At 34.4% G+C, this 14,004-nt stretch overlaps 1 protein-coding gene across 5 annotated transcripts in view; it reads left to right on the top strand.

Annotated features, from left to right (window-relative positions):
• The window catches only part of CEP57L1 (centrosomal protein 57 like 1), a 78,738-nt gene that overhangs the window by 29,926 nt on the left and 34,808 nt on the right, over positions 1-14,004 (top strand). For all 5 annotated transcript variants that reach the window (XR_014295190.1, XR_014295191.1, XR_014295192.1 and 2 more), the window contains exons 2-4: positions 4,086-4,306; positions 5,843-6,022; positions 7,174-7,295. Coding sequence is in view for 1 of the 5 variants with exons in the window: in XM_082634263.1 (XP_082490389.1) it covers positions 4,144-4,306; positions 5,843-6,022; positions 7,174-7,295 (465 nt within the window). In the remaining 4 variants the exon portion in view is untranslated. The remainder of the gene's footprint in view (positions 1-4,085; positions 4,307-5,842; positions 6,023-7,173; positions 7,296-14,004) is intronic.

The following is a 14,004-nucleotide window of genomic DNA, read 5'->3' as shown; positions in this document are numbered from 1 at the left end:
TTATTTTCCTCCTGCCTTTAAACACAAAAATATCTTGCCCCCTTCTAAGATTATTTTAACTATTCACTGGTTTTTTTTTTTTTTTTTTTTTTTTTTTTTTTTTTCTTTTTGCGGTATGCGGGCCTCTCACTGTTGTGGCCTCTCCCGTTGCGGAGCACAGGCTCCGGACGCGCAGGCCCAGCGGCCATGGCTCACGGGCCCAGCCGCTCCGCGGCATATGGGATCCTCCCAGACCGGGGCACGAACCCGCATCCCCTGCATCGGCAGGCGGACTCTCAACCACTGCGCCACCAGGGAGGCCCTGGTTTTTTTTTTTAATAATTTTTAAAGTTAAAAAAAATTTTAACTGTAATGTATTTGAAGTTTTGTACTGATGTGTGCTATCATGGAAAGGTTTAACTGGATTTTTTCCCTAGTTTTTCTAACATCATTCATTGAGTGAACAACAAATGAATCATTTGTTGAATCCCATGGAAGTATTTATGTGAAGTTCTTAGATTTACTAATTTCTATTGACCAGTCAGTTTTTATATCACTATATATATCTTAACACTTTAGTTATTATATGTTGTAAATAATAGGTTATAATATCTATTAGAGCATCTGTAAGGCAAATTCCTTAACCTCAAATTATTCTACTCAATTGTAAGAGTACTTTTATTTTTTATTTATTTATTTATTTTTTTGCGGTATGTGGGCCTCGCGCTGTTGTGGCCTCTCCCGTTGCGGAGCACAGGCTCTGGACGCGCAGGCTCAACGGCCATGGCTCACGGGCCCAGCCGCTCCACGGCATGTGGGATCTTCCCGGACCGGGGCACGAACCCATGTCCCCTGCATCGGCAGGCGGGCTCTCAACCACTGCGCCACCAGGGAAGCCCAAGAGTACTTTTAAAAGTAATATCCATTAAGAATAAAATAAAGTTAGTCCAACCTTTACTGTATTTGCTCTTTAGATAAGTTAATCTAGATGCATACACAAAGAAAACCAGATAAAAGAAACAGAGCTATTGATCTTTCTCCAGTCTCTCCAAGGAAAAAATCTAAACTTGAAAGAATTACCAGTACGGGAAACAGAGAGTCCTCCATTTCAAGAACCCATTGTAGTATCTGACTGCCTCCTAAATGCTGTCTCCCTAATAGTCCTATGAGATTACACAAAGGTGATGCCACCAGCAGGAATAAACATTGGTTGTTTAAAGGGACTGTTTTGGAACAATTACTTCCCTCAAGAACAAGTGAAAATGCTTTGCAGTTAAGTATTTGTGTCTAGCACATTCTTTAGGGCGGATAGTTTCTTTATGCAGTCGCACCTTAGTTGCAGCCAATTAAGGTGTCTTAATTTTATACACTATAGAGGCAATGGATAATTTCCCTGATTGTTTACAAGCTGTCAGGAATGGTTCCAGGCGTAACTTGATTTTTCCTAAGCTCTACCAGGCTATGGATACAATCGAGGCCCACATTTTACAGCCTTTTGCCCCTACTTGTGGGACAGAATACTCCAACAAGAATTTCTGAGGTCTTTTCAATAGCCTACAGCTAGACCTCATACCAAACATTCACATTCCTTGGAGGATGGGGCTTAGGCAGCTCTCTGTATTTTCAGAAAATTTCCTCTAGAAATTTCTCTCATACATGCCATGAATGTGTCCCTTCCAGCTGCTCTCTCACTCTCTTGCTGTCTCTCTCTGGCTGAACAGTACTACCAATGCAACAGAACTCTTACAGTGCCAAGACTGTGTTAGTGATCTCGGGCAACTTCCCCCTTCGTTGGAATATAACATCTTATCCAAAGCAAGGTAACTAGTGCCTCAGTCTTTTATAGAGATCTTGGTGAAATATTTCTCACTTTCTCTTCCAGCCTTCTCTCTTCCCTACAGCCGTGTATGCGTAGATGGGACTAGGTCAGAGATGAATTAGAATGACCACCACCATACCCTACTCAGAATCACTCCTCCTCTCCTCCACCAATTAAGGCTTTGATTTTGGATCAGGAGTTTTGTACATCTGTCATATTCCTTCAGAGTTTTTCTCCTAGGATGCCTCAGTTCTTTATGTAAATAAGCTTTGAGTAGTTTTTAAGCACTTGTTTATAATACAGGGCTAGATTGTAAGGGTTAAGCTGGAACCCCTATTACAGTGAGAACCCCATGGCTTGTTTTCTCTCATTTCTTTACTGTTTCCTTTCTTTTCTTCATATACCAGTAGGTTATTACTCTGCTTATGCCCACTTTCAGATGTGTTTACACATTTAATTTAAATAAACTTTGGTCTAATTTTTAACTTATTGGTATCTTCTGAGTAGTCATTTCATATACACTAAAACCCTTGAATTTTTTTTAATTGGTACAAAAATTGACTTTGTAAAATAATATTATATTTGGGACACAGGAAGCAGACACTCCTCCCAAGGACTTCAGTGTATAGTGACTAATGGCAAAATTTCATTCTTTTCATTATTGGAGAGACTCAGCAGGAGCTGAAAACTGAATCATATATCTTGAGTAACTCCAAAGTTCTTTGGATAGTTTCAACCACATACCTCTCTCTGAAGATGTACAATCATGTTCAGAACATCTGTACTTTGGGGCCCTGCCTTTACTTTCTTGTGAGCCAGCTGTAACTAAATTTGCTCTCTTATTTGTTTGTTTGTTTGTTTGTTTGTTTGCGGTACGCGGGCCTCTCACCGCCGGGGCCCCTCCCATTGCGGAGCACAGGCTCCGGACGCGCAGGCTCAGCGGCCATGGCTCATGGGCCCAGCCGCTCCGCGGCATGTGGGATCTTCCCGGACCGGGGCACGAACCCGTGTCCCCTGCATCGGCAGGCAGACTCTCAACCACTGCGCCACCAGGGAAGCCCGCTCTCTTATTTTTTGAGGGAACAGCAACTTAGATAGATGCAGTCTCCCATGGGGAGCAGACAGTATCTAAGCAGCAAGAACCCAGAGGGACAGAGACATGGTTAGTAAATGGTAGCTGGTACTAATAACAATAGCAAAAATGATCACCTCCTAAGATCAAAGAGCATCAAGTATTCTAGCAAAGCTTCCTAGGCTCTATAAGCTCTAATTCAGACTGATAAGAATGTCCTGGAAGACAACACATCATGACAGTGGCTAAAGTAGAAAATCCTATTGAGTGAAGTATGTTCCCTGCCATCCCAGGAAATACAGTCATGGAAGTATCTTCCTTTGCCCTGTGAATTGGGAAGGTAGTGAAATCACTGAAATTTTACAATTCTCAAAAATTAAAGTAGCCTAATTATAATTCTACAAAGGAATTCTAAATTTACATTTTAAAGCAAGCTTCGTTCTAAAAATTGTGCTGGTAAATTGTTTTGTGTATAAACAATTTCTGTTTCTTTCAGTGTGGTTATGAGTTAATTTATTTAACATTGACTATAATCTATTAAGTAGAATACATTTCTAAAATATTTGAATTACAGAAAGGAAAATAAAATGATTTGGGAACATTTAAAAATTATCTGCTAAGATGGTTAAAAGGGCTCTCCAACAAACATACAAAAAAACCCGAGAATGACAAGGTAAAGTTATTTTAGATTTTCAGATTTGGAACCCTTCTAAACTACATGATTAGAATGCTAGTGCATTAAGTGGAGTTGTGTCTTATTCAAGGGTTAGACTCAGAAATTGATATATCCAAAATTACCCTTGAAAATCCCTTAGGAAGCCAGTACGTTAGAGTCTTAGAGAATCATGTTATGTGGGTGGCTTATGTTTCAAAGCTGTGTTGTCTTTTAGAATATATACTTTTCTCTCTGAACCCTAGAGTCAAACTCTTTTAGAGGGGTGCTCACATGATGAACTTATGAGCAACTGAGAAACCAGCAAATTCACACCATGCATGTAATGCTCACTCCAGAGCATATACTCATTGAAAGTCAGGCAGAATTGTCTATACTGTTTATAGAGTAAATAGTCATTTTTCTTTCTTTTACTGCTGAATTTATTATAGTTGAATTTGTGATAATTAACTTCGTAAAGACACAATTCCACAGTATATGATTATGTATTTATTTTAAAGTTTCATCTGAATTTTTGTCTAATGTTTTTGTCATTCACATAGGAAAGAATGATGCTATACTGTGCCATTCCTTTATTGGCACAGTCCAGAAGTACAGATAATGGATTCTGAACTAATGCACAGTATAGTAGGAAGCTATCTTAAACCTCCAGAAAGAGTGTTTGTTCCATCCATCACCCAGAGTGATGAATCATCTCAGACTCACTATTCTGTGAACGTAGAAGTTACCTCTCCTAAAATGCTTCATAGTCCAAATAGCCAAGGTAATGCTAATAAAAAATCTTATTTAACATTAGGGGAATGGTACGAAGTATGTTATACAAAACTTTTCATTTTTATGTAGAAAATAAGATGATTGTGTATTTAACTAATCTTAGTAAAACTGCTAATTTTGACTCTGTTTCTTAAAGTTTCTATAAACTTAAGTTACTTAATATTTTTTTATTTTGGCTTCTTCAGCTATAAGATGAAAATTAATATAACCAATTAGGCATATATTGCAGGCTTATCATTAAAACGTCATTAGAAAATAGGAAAATACTCTTTGAAGAATAAAAGGTCAGATTTGGAGAATCCTTCTAATAAACAAGATGATTAGAATACTAATGAATTAAGTACAATTGTCTTATTCAGGGATTAAATTCAGAAATTTCATATATCTGAAATTACCCTTGAAAATTCTTCATGAATCCAGTACATTGGAGTAACTGCAAAATACAAGTATTATAACTTTTAAAATACAAGCTTAGGAGGATCTTAAAATTGAATTAGGAAAACATTTATGACTTCAGGCATACCTATACCATTACAGATTACTTTCTAAGATGATGATAGTCACGTTGTTTTTTAATCTTTTATAATAATGGTTGCCATTATAAATAGACTGGCTTTGTGGAGCAAAGCAACTGAAGAAATAGTAATCCAAATCAAAAAATAATCTCAAGCAAACATCTTTCTAATTGGATATAAACTATATGAAAGTTAACCTATAACATTTATTTATATTCCATTCGTCTCTAGTTTTTTGTAATTTAAAGTTGTAACTGAGAAGAAAATGTAAGATAATATTTGAAAATTTTATAGCTCCGAGCTTATCTGAATCATGAAGATATTAATATAGCTGAAAAGAAATCACAGTAGCACATGTGTAACACTTGTAATCTTTTAAGCCTGACATCAGTTAAACCACTAGGTTGTAATTTTTTCTTAATGGAAGAAACTGTGTTCTATCTCATATGTCCTAGTTATTAACATTATATCTTGGACAAAGAAACAATAAATGTTTGTGGTTTGACTGAAACTGAATACATGAAGAACTGAGAAAAACTTTTAACTTTAAACCTAAGTATCCTTGTTAATTAGTGGGCACTATATTTTAATTTTCTTTATCCATGCTCAGACTCTTATGCCTCCCATCCTTCCTCCCTTTCTCTCCCTCTCTCTCTCTCTCTCCATATACATATATACACACACACACATATATACATATACATATATATATATATCTTTTTGCCTTAATTTGAATATATTTATTTTATTAAATTTAGTGATTATTAGCTTTCTCATATCTCAAATTTAGGAAAGTACTAAATACAATCATAAATATATTGTTTTTATAAGATATGTTAGAATTTGTCCCTCTTTAAAGTTTTGTCATTTTTCTTTTGTATGAGGAATATAAATTACTTATTTTTTTTGGCTCACTAACAAAAACATACTGCTCACTTTTATATGCTACTATGATTGTAAGTGTTCAAAAATTCTCACTTAAAATATCAAGCAAATTTTTTTTTCAACAGCTCTTATTTTAGCCTTAAAAACTCTTCAGGAAAAGATTCATCGTTTAGACTTAGAGAGAACACAAGCTGAAGATAACCTGAAAATTCTTTCCAGAGAAGCGGCACAGTATAAAAAGGCCTTGGAGGATGAAACAAAGGAGAGAAATCTGGCACACGAGGAACTGATAAAGCAGAAAAAAGGTAAGAACGTTCAATAGTTCTCAGAAACAAGTGGTTACCAAAGTTTACAATTTGAAAATAATAAGCCCAGTCTAAGAAGATTTACTCAAATATCTTTGTTCTTATATGCATTCCAACGTTGAGGGCTTGTTCTCAGACATTTTGGTATTTGCACTAAATGGATATAATTTTGAACGTACCTCTATTATATCTGTTATCCCAGTTCATAAATTTTTGAGATTAAAAGAAAAATTAGACAAATTGTGTTTAGGAATTATATTTTCAAAATACCAACAAAATCCAATATGTTATTAGCCCATAATATAATTGGAATACTTCATATTTTCACTAGTTTTTTTTTAAATTAGAAAATATAAAGCAATACTAGTAATTAAACAACATAAAACAATAAAAATAAATTTAAAAAATTATATTTAACTTAAAAGATTAATTGGAAGAAATGGACAGGTAGGTGGAGGTTTCTGTGGAAATTATGATAAGGACTTCTGGACATCTGTTTTAGAGATTTAGAACATAAGTTCTTTATATAATTTCACTTTAAAATTGTGGCTTTTTTTTCCTTGTAACACTACATCACCCTTATAAACAAGGTTCAAATTTGTGTTTCAACTTATAAATAGAATGAAGAAATGGGAAGGAAAAATAAATCGCAAGGTAATTGGACAAAAGTAGAAGAAGGAGCTGAGGAAAGTAACGAATTAAAGAATTAGAACGAGGTTGCTTATTATAAACAGAATTAACTGTGCAGTTAGTAGTCGAGAACAGAGGAAAATGGGAAGGGTAGAATGCATATACCTGAGTTTCCTGAAAGAGAAGAAATGTATTGTTAGGAAAGAGACTTTAGGTCCTCTATTTTCCAGATGGTGTTATTTCCCAGGAAGAGCCAGGTTTTTTGTTATCCCACAGGTCACTGACATCCTTCCTTTTCAGAAGTATGCCCTCTGGGTGTTTATGAGGAGACAATGTTAAATTGGTTATATATAATTAATGAGATACACACGAAATGTATGTTCATAACTTTGGGAGAGTCAATACTTAGAACTAAAGAAGTCTTGAACTTTTAGCAGTTGATTGAATTCATAGAATGCATTTCTTGTTATAACTCTCTGATCTATGTGATAACTAACTGACTCATTATTACTTTTTCATAGATATAAGTATGCAGTTAAGCTCAGCCCAGTCTCACTGTACCCTTCTAGAGAAACAACTAGAATATACAAAGAGAATGGTTCTCAACGTAGAGCGAGAGAAGAATATGATCCTAGAACAACAGGTGACCATATTTTCTATAGTAATATAATATGTTTTTAAAGAATATTTAATGTCATGGGAAGATTGTCATTTTAAAAATCTTAAATAGGATATAAAGCTGTATATAGGAAATTTCCAGTTACGGTGATACATACTAGGTCATCTGGACCAACCTTTTTGTAGAGGAAAACACAAAAAACTGGACAGAAAATTAAAAAGAAAGGGAGGGAAGGAGGAAGAAAGGAAGAAAAGAAAGTACACAAAGGCATTGTAGAGTTAACAAGGTGATGAAAAATCACCAATTCAAAAATCTGTGTGCAGACTTAAATCCAAAGAAGTTGACCTCTAGAGAGGTTAGTTTCAGGTCCCTTCCTTCTTAGGGCATTTCTGATTCCAGAAGAGTCGGTTGAGAGGCTAAATAATGCTTTTGAAAGCCATGTTTATGGGGCTAAGGAAACTAGAGTCCAGGGCCTGCCAAGAGTAGGAACTCTGGTATATCTTCTGTGCTCTGAATGCTTTGTAATGGTGAACAAGAAGAAAAACAACCCAGATTACAGCTCTGCTCTAGGTTATCAGAGTAATCCAGAAAATCTTAGTCCCCGAAATTGGATTAAAGTGATCCTGGATGGCTAATGTTCCCAGGGACCTCAAATTATTTTTATAAACGTCTCTTCTACATAGTGAGAAACTTTCAGTCAAAGATAACCAGGCAGAAGGAAATAAAGCACTATGAAAAGAAATAGCATACATAACAGACTATATAAACACTCTCATAAGTTATCTCCAGCTAGGTACTGGCTCTAGAAGAGAGAGACTTTAAAATAATTATGCTTGCTAAAATCAAGGAGACAGAAGATAGGAACAAAATTTTCAGTAGAGCATTAGAAACCATAAAATGGCAGAGCAGATTTGAGAAAGAACCAAATAAAAATTGTAGAACTAAGAAATACAATAAGTGAAATTTAGAACTTAATGGTGGATCTAATAGCAGATTAGAAGAGATAATTAGTGAACTAGAAGCTGAAACTGTCCAGATCAATGAAGAGACAAAACAATAGTAAATTTAGAAAAGAGAGTAAGAGGCAGAAGTTAGAGTGAGGTCAAATTTATGTGTGACTAGAGTTCCAAAAGGAAAAGAGAAAGAATAGGACAGAAACAATATTTGAAGAGATAATGGCTGGGAATTTTAAAAAATTGATTTAAAAAAAATCAGACCACAGATTCAAGAAGATAAAACCAAAGTAGGAAAAATAAAAAGAAATAAAAGAAATAATAAGACAAGAATAAAATCCTAAAAGCTGCTGGGGAGGAAAAAAAGGGTACATTCAAAAGGACAACAATTAAAGTAACAGTGGACTTCTCAACTGAAAATACTGAATCTGGAAGAAAATGGATATAATTAAGGCAGTAAAAGAAAATAACTACCAATCTAGGGTCCAATGCCTGGGGGAAATATCCTTCAGAAATAAAGGTGAAGTGAAGACATTTTAAGACTGACAAAATCTGAGATAGTTTGTTACTAGGAGATACATTCTAAGGAAGCACCAAAGGACATTATTCAGACAGAAGGAAAGGTGTCTTAAATGGAAGGTCAGAGATGCAGGAAGGAATGAAGAACAACGGAGATGGTAAATATATGGGTAAATCAAAATGAATATTGTATAAAACAGCAATAATAATGTTTTATTTATGTTTAAATATATATAAAGGATTAAAATTAATGAGAACAGAAGCTCATAAATTAGGAACTGGTAAATATAGTTTAAGTGTTCTAAGATCTTTGCTTTATGTTGGAAATGGGTAAAGTACCAGTCAATACTGGATTTTAATGGGCAAGAATTTAATAGGTTTTTCAAGGAACTGGAAAAGTGATTCTAAAATGTGTATGAAAAGGAAAGGTCCAAGAGTAGCCAAGCTATTCTGAAGAAGAATAAGGTGAGGTCTTACTGTATTACATATTGATGCTATCAAAATTAACATGATATTTGTATGGACAGACACCAGAATAAAGGAATAGGATATAGTCAGACACACTTATGTGGGAACTCAATATAAAACAAGGATGCCACTACAGAACATTGGAGAAAAGTCAGACTTCAGTAAACAGTTTTGGGAAAATTGGTTATCTGTGTGAGGAAAAAAAAACAGAAAGAAATTGATCCCTACCTCACACCATACACAAAAATCAATTCCAGATGGATTAAAGACTTAAATGTAAACTTTGGAATTTTTAGGAGCAAATACAGAACAATATCCTTATGACCTTGGAGTTAAGGGAGATTTTTTAGGCAAGATACAAAAAGTAACAAAGCAGTAGAAAAATGGGCAAAGTAATGAAGAGGCATTTTGAAGGATAAAAGGAATCACAAATAGTCATACATTTATACAAAACTTGATCAATCTCATTAGTAACCAGGGAAATGCCAATTAAAAGCACAAGATATCTATCTATTCACCTATTCACATTTTATCTTATAAAATAATGTAGAAATTCCTATCGTAGCTAAATATTGTAGATCAGTGACTTTTAACCATTTTTTAAATGTTTTTATTGAAGTATAATTTACATCTAGTGAAATGCACAGGTCTTAAATGTACAGTTCAGTGATTATTGATAAATGAATATGCTCATATAATCCATAGTCCTACCAAATAACAGAACATTTTTTAAATAAATTCATTTATTTATTTATTTTTTGCTGCATTGAGTCTTCATTGCTGTGTGCGGGCATTCTCTAGTTGTGGCGAGCGGGGGCCACTTTTCATTGCAGTGTGCGGGCTTGTCATTGTGGTGGCCTCTCCCGTTAACGGAGCATGGGCTCCAGGCACGCAGGCTTCAGTAGTTGTGGCATGTGGGCTTAGTTGTGGCTCATGGGCTCTAGAGTGCAGGCTCAGTAGTTGTGGTGCATGGGCCTAGTGGCTCTGTGGCATATGGGATCTTCCTGGACCAGGGCTTGAATCTGTGTCCCCTGCATTGGCAGGCAGATTCCCAACCACTGTACCACCAGGGAAGTCCAACAGAACATTTTTATCACCCCAGAAATTTTCTTATATCTCTGCCAAGTTATTCCCTGTTCTCTACCCACCTCCCAGCAACACAACTACTGTTCTGATTTATTTTACTTCAGATTAAGTTTGCCTGTCCTAGAACTTCATATAAATTGGATCATAGAAAATGTACTTTTTTGTGTCTGGTTCTTTGGTTTAACATAAAGTTTTTTATATTAATCCATGTTGCTGTATGTATCAGTAGTTCATTCCTTTTATTGCTGTATAGAATTTCATTATATAGATATGCCACAAGTTGATTATCCATTTTTCTGTTGATGGACATTTGGCTTGTTTGGAGATATTATGAATAAAGTTTGGAGATATTATGAATAAAGCTGCTATGGACAGTTTGGAGATATTATGAATAAAGCTGCTATGGACATTCTTGTACAAATTATTTTGTGACCACATGTTTTAATTTCTCTTGGATAAATATCTAGTAGTAGAATTGCTGAACCACAGGGTAGGTGTATGTTTATAAGAAACTGTGAAACTGTTTTCCAAAATATTTTCTTCTAAAAGCTTTTTGTTTTCATTTTTTTCCTGTGATCCATCTGGAATTAATTTTTGTATGGTGAGAGGAAATATTCAAGGTTAAATTTTTTCCATGCGGATGCCCAGTTGTTCCAGCACCATTTGTTAAAAGATTTCTTTTCTCCCGTTGAATTCATTGGGCACCTTTGTCAACAATCAATTGACAAAGATAGATAAAGTCTGTTTCTGGGACTCTGTATTATCTTTTGGTCTATTCTTACACTAATACCATGTAACTTTATAATAAGTCTTGAAATCACGTAGTGTGAATCTTCCAGCTTTGTTCTTTTTGTGGTTATTATAGATCCTTTACACTTCTATATAAATTTTATAACCAGTGTAACATTTTCTAAAAAATAAGTCTGCTGAGATTTTGATTGGGATCTTGTTAAATCTATAGATCATTTGGGGAAAAATTGATAACTCAAAAATATTGAATCTTCCGATCCATGAACATAGTATATTTCTCTATTATTTCAGTCTTCTTTACTTTCTCTTCATAGTGGTTTGTAGTTTTTATGAGAGGTCTTGCACATCTTTTGTTAAATTTATCTCTAAGAACTTTGTATTCTTAATGTTATTATGAGCAATATTGGACTTTTTTTCATTTTTCTATTACTAGCATATAAAAATATAATTGATTTTTATGTGACTTTGTTTCCTGCAGCCTTGCTAAATTTATTCTAGTAGTTTTCATATTTTCAAAGGATTTTCTTTATACACAATCATGTCATCTGTGAATAAAGACAGCTTTATTTCTCCTTTTCCAATTTTTTTGGCTTTTATTTCTTTTTCACACTTTATTGCTCTGGCTATTACAGCTAGTATAGTGTTAATTAGGAGTAGTAAGGACTGACATCTTTGTTTTGTTTCTGATCTTTGGGAGAAAGATGCCAGTCTTTCACTAGGATATTACCTCTAGGTTTTTCATAGTTGTCCCTTATCAAGGTGTGGAAATTACTTTCTATTCTTAGTTTGCTAAAAGCTTTTATTGTGAATGGGTATCAGATTTTGTGAATTGCTTTTTCTACATCTAGTGAAAGGGTCATATGATTTTTCTCACTCATTCTGTTAACACGGTAAGTTACACTGTTTGATTTTCAAATGTTAACCAACATTGCATTCCTGGTATAGACCCCAATCAATCTTAAAACAGTATTCTTTTTTTACATTGCTTGATTCAGTTTGCTAATATTTTGCTTACCTATTTTTGTGACTTTGTCCGTGAGGGATCTTGGTTTGTAATTTTCTTATAATGTCTGGTTTTGGTGTTATGGTTTTGTTGGCCTCATAAAATTAGTTGGGAAGACTCCTTCTTCTATTTTCTGGAAGACCTTGTATAAGAGTAGTATTATTTCCTCCATGAATGTTTGATAGAATTCAAATTTGATAGATGCTATCTGGGACTGGAGTTTTCTTTAAATGTAAAGTATTTTTGAATAATGAATTCAATTTATTTATAACAGAGATTGGGCTACTCAGATTTTTGTTTCTTCTTGTGTCTTCACAGAAGTCCCTCTTTCATTCCTGATATTACTAAGTTGTATTTTTGCTCTTTTTAAAATTATCACTCTACCTATCACTTTATCAACTTTATTGATTTTTTTCAAAAAAAAATTTTTTTTTAAGTTTTATGTTCTATTTCATTGATTTCCACTTCATTTTTATTATTTCCTTCCTTCTATTTATGTAGGGTTTAATTTGCTATTTTTTCCCTACCTTTGTATGTTAGAAACTTAGATTATTGATTTTAAAACTTTTATTATTTCTTTTTAAATGTTATATCTTGTGATTAAAACTATCAAGTTCCCTGTAAACATTGCTTTACTTGCATCCCACAGATTTTGATATTTTATATTTTCATTATCTTTCAGCTAAAAATATTTTTTAAGTTCTCTAGTGGTTTCTTCTTATATTCTATTGACTTCTCTTCTTGTACTTTTTCCCTTCTCCTTCTCCTTTTTAGCACCTGCTCTACAGGTTAAAATATGTGTTCTTAACTTACCATAGTCTGCCATGAATTAGTATTAAAACATTTCACATGTAATATTAGGTCCTTACCACAGTATGCTTCCACTTATCTCTCTTTGTGCTACAGTTTTCATACATTTTATTTCTACATGTTATATAACTCACAATACATTGTTTTTGTTTCTGCTTTAAGTGATCAGTTTTCCTTTAAAGAAAATTAAGAAACAAGGAGATATTTATACACATTTTTACCATTCCCAGTGCTTTCTATTTCTTTAGGTAGAATCAGTTTTTCATCCAGTGTCATTTCCTTTAGTCTGAAGTACTTCTTTTAAAAGTATGCTGGAAATTCTCTTAGCATGTATTTGTCTGGAAAAGGCTTTATTTCACCATCATTGGTGAAGGATAGTTTCACTGGATATAAAATTGTAGTTGATGCTTTTTTTCTTTTAGCACATTAAAGCTGTTCTCTCAATTGTCCTCTGGATTTCATACTTTCTAATGAGAATTGTTATCTTCATTCCTCTGGGCATAATGTGTTATTTCTCAGGCTGCTTTTTTTTCCTTTTATCACTGATTTTCCACCATTTGATAATGTGCCCAAATGGGGTTTTCTTTGTATTTATTCTGCTTGGGTTATTTTTTGTTTTTTGTTTGTTTGTTTGTTTTAGATTCTTGAATATGTCAGTTAATATTTTTCATCAAAATTGGAACATTTTTAGCCATTATCCTTCAAATAATTATCCTTGTCTGACTTCTCTCTCCTCTCGTTCTGTAACTCCAATTGAATGTTAGACCACAGGTCACCAAGACTGTTTATTGGTTGTTTCCGTTTTTCGTTTTTTAATAGACTTTTTTTTTTTTTTTTTTTTTTTTTTTTTTCCGTACGCGGGCCTCTCACTGTTGTGGCCTCTCCCGTTGCGGAGCACAGGCTCCGGATGCGCAGGCTCAGCGGCCATGGCTCACGGGCCCAGCCGCTCCGCGGCATATGGGATCCTCCCAGACCGGGGCACGAACCCGTATCCCCTGCATCGGCAGGCGGACTCTCAACCACTGCGCCACCAGGGAGGCCCTAGACTATTTTTTTAGAGCAGTTTTAAGTTAATGAAAGATTGTTCTCTGTATGTTTTATTCCTTTGATAGTTACTTTTCTATGTTATAGTTAGAGAGCGGGT

Source organism: Mesoplodon mirus (genome assembly GCF_964341445.2).
Source record: "Mesoplodon mirus genome assembly, chromosome: 10".
NCBI lineage: Eukaryota > Metazoa > Chordata > Mammalia > Artiodactyla > Ziphiidae > Mesoplodon > Mesoplodon mirus.
The sequence above is the reverse complement of the archived record's forward strand: the minus strand, read 5'-3'. Positions and strand labels throughout refer to the sequence as shown.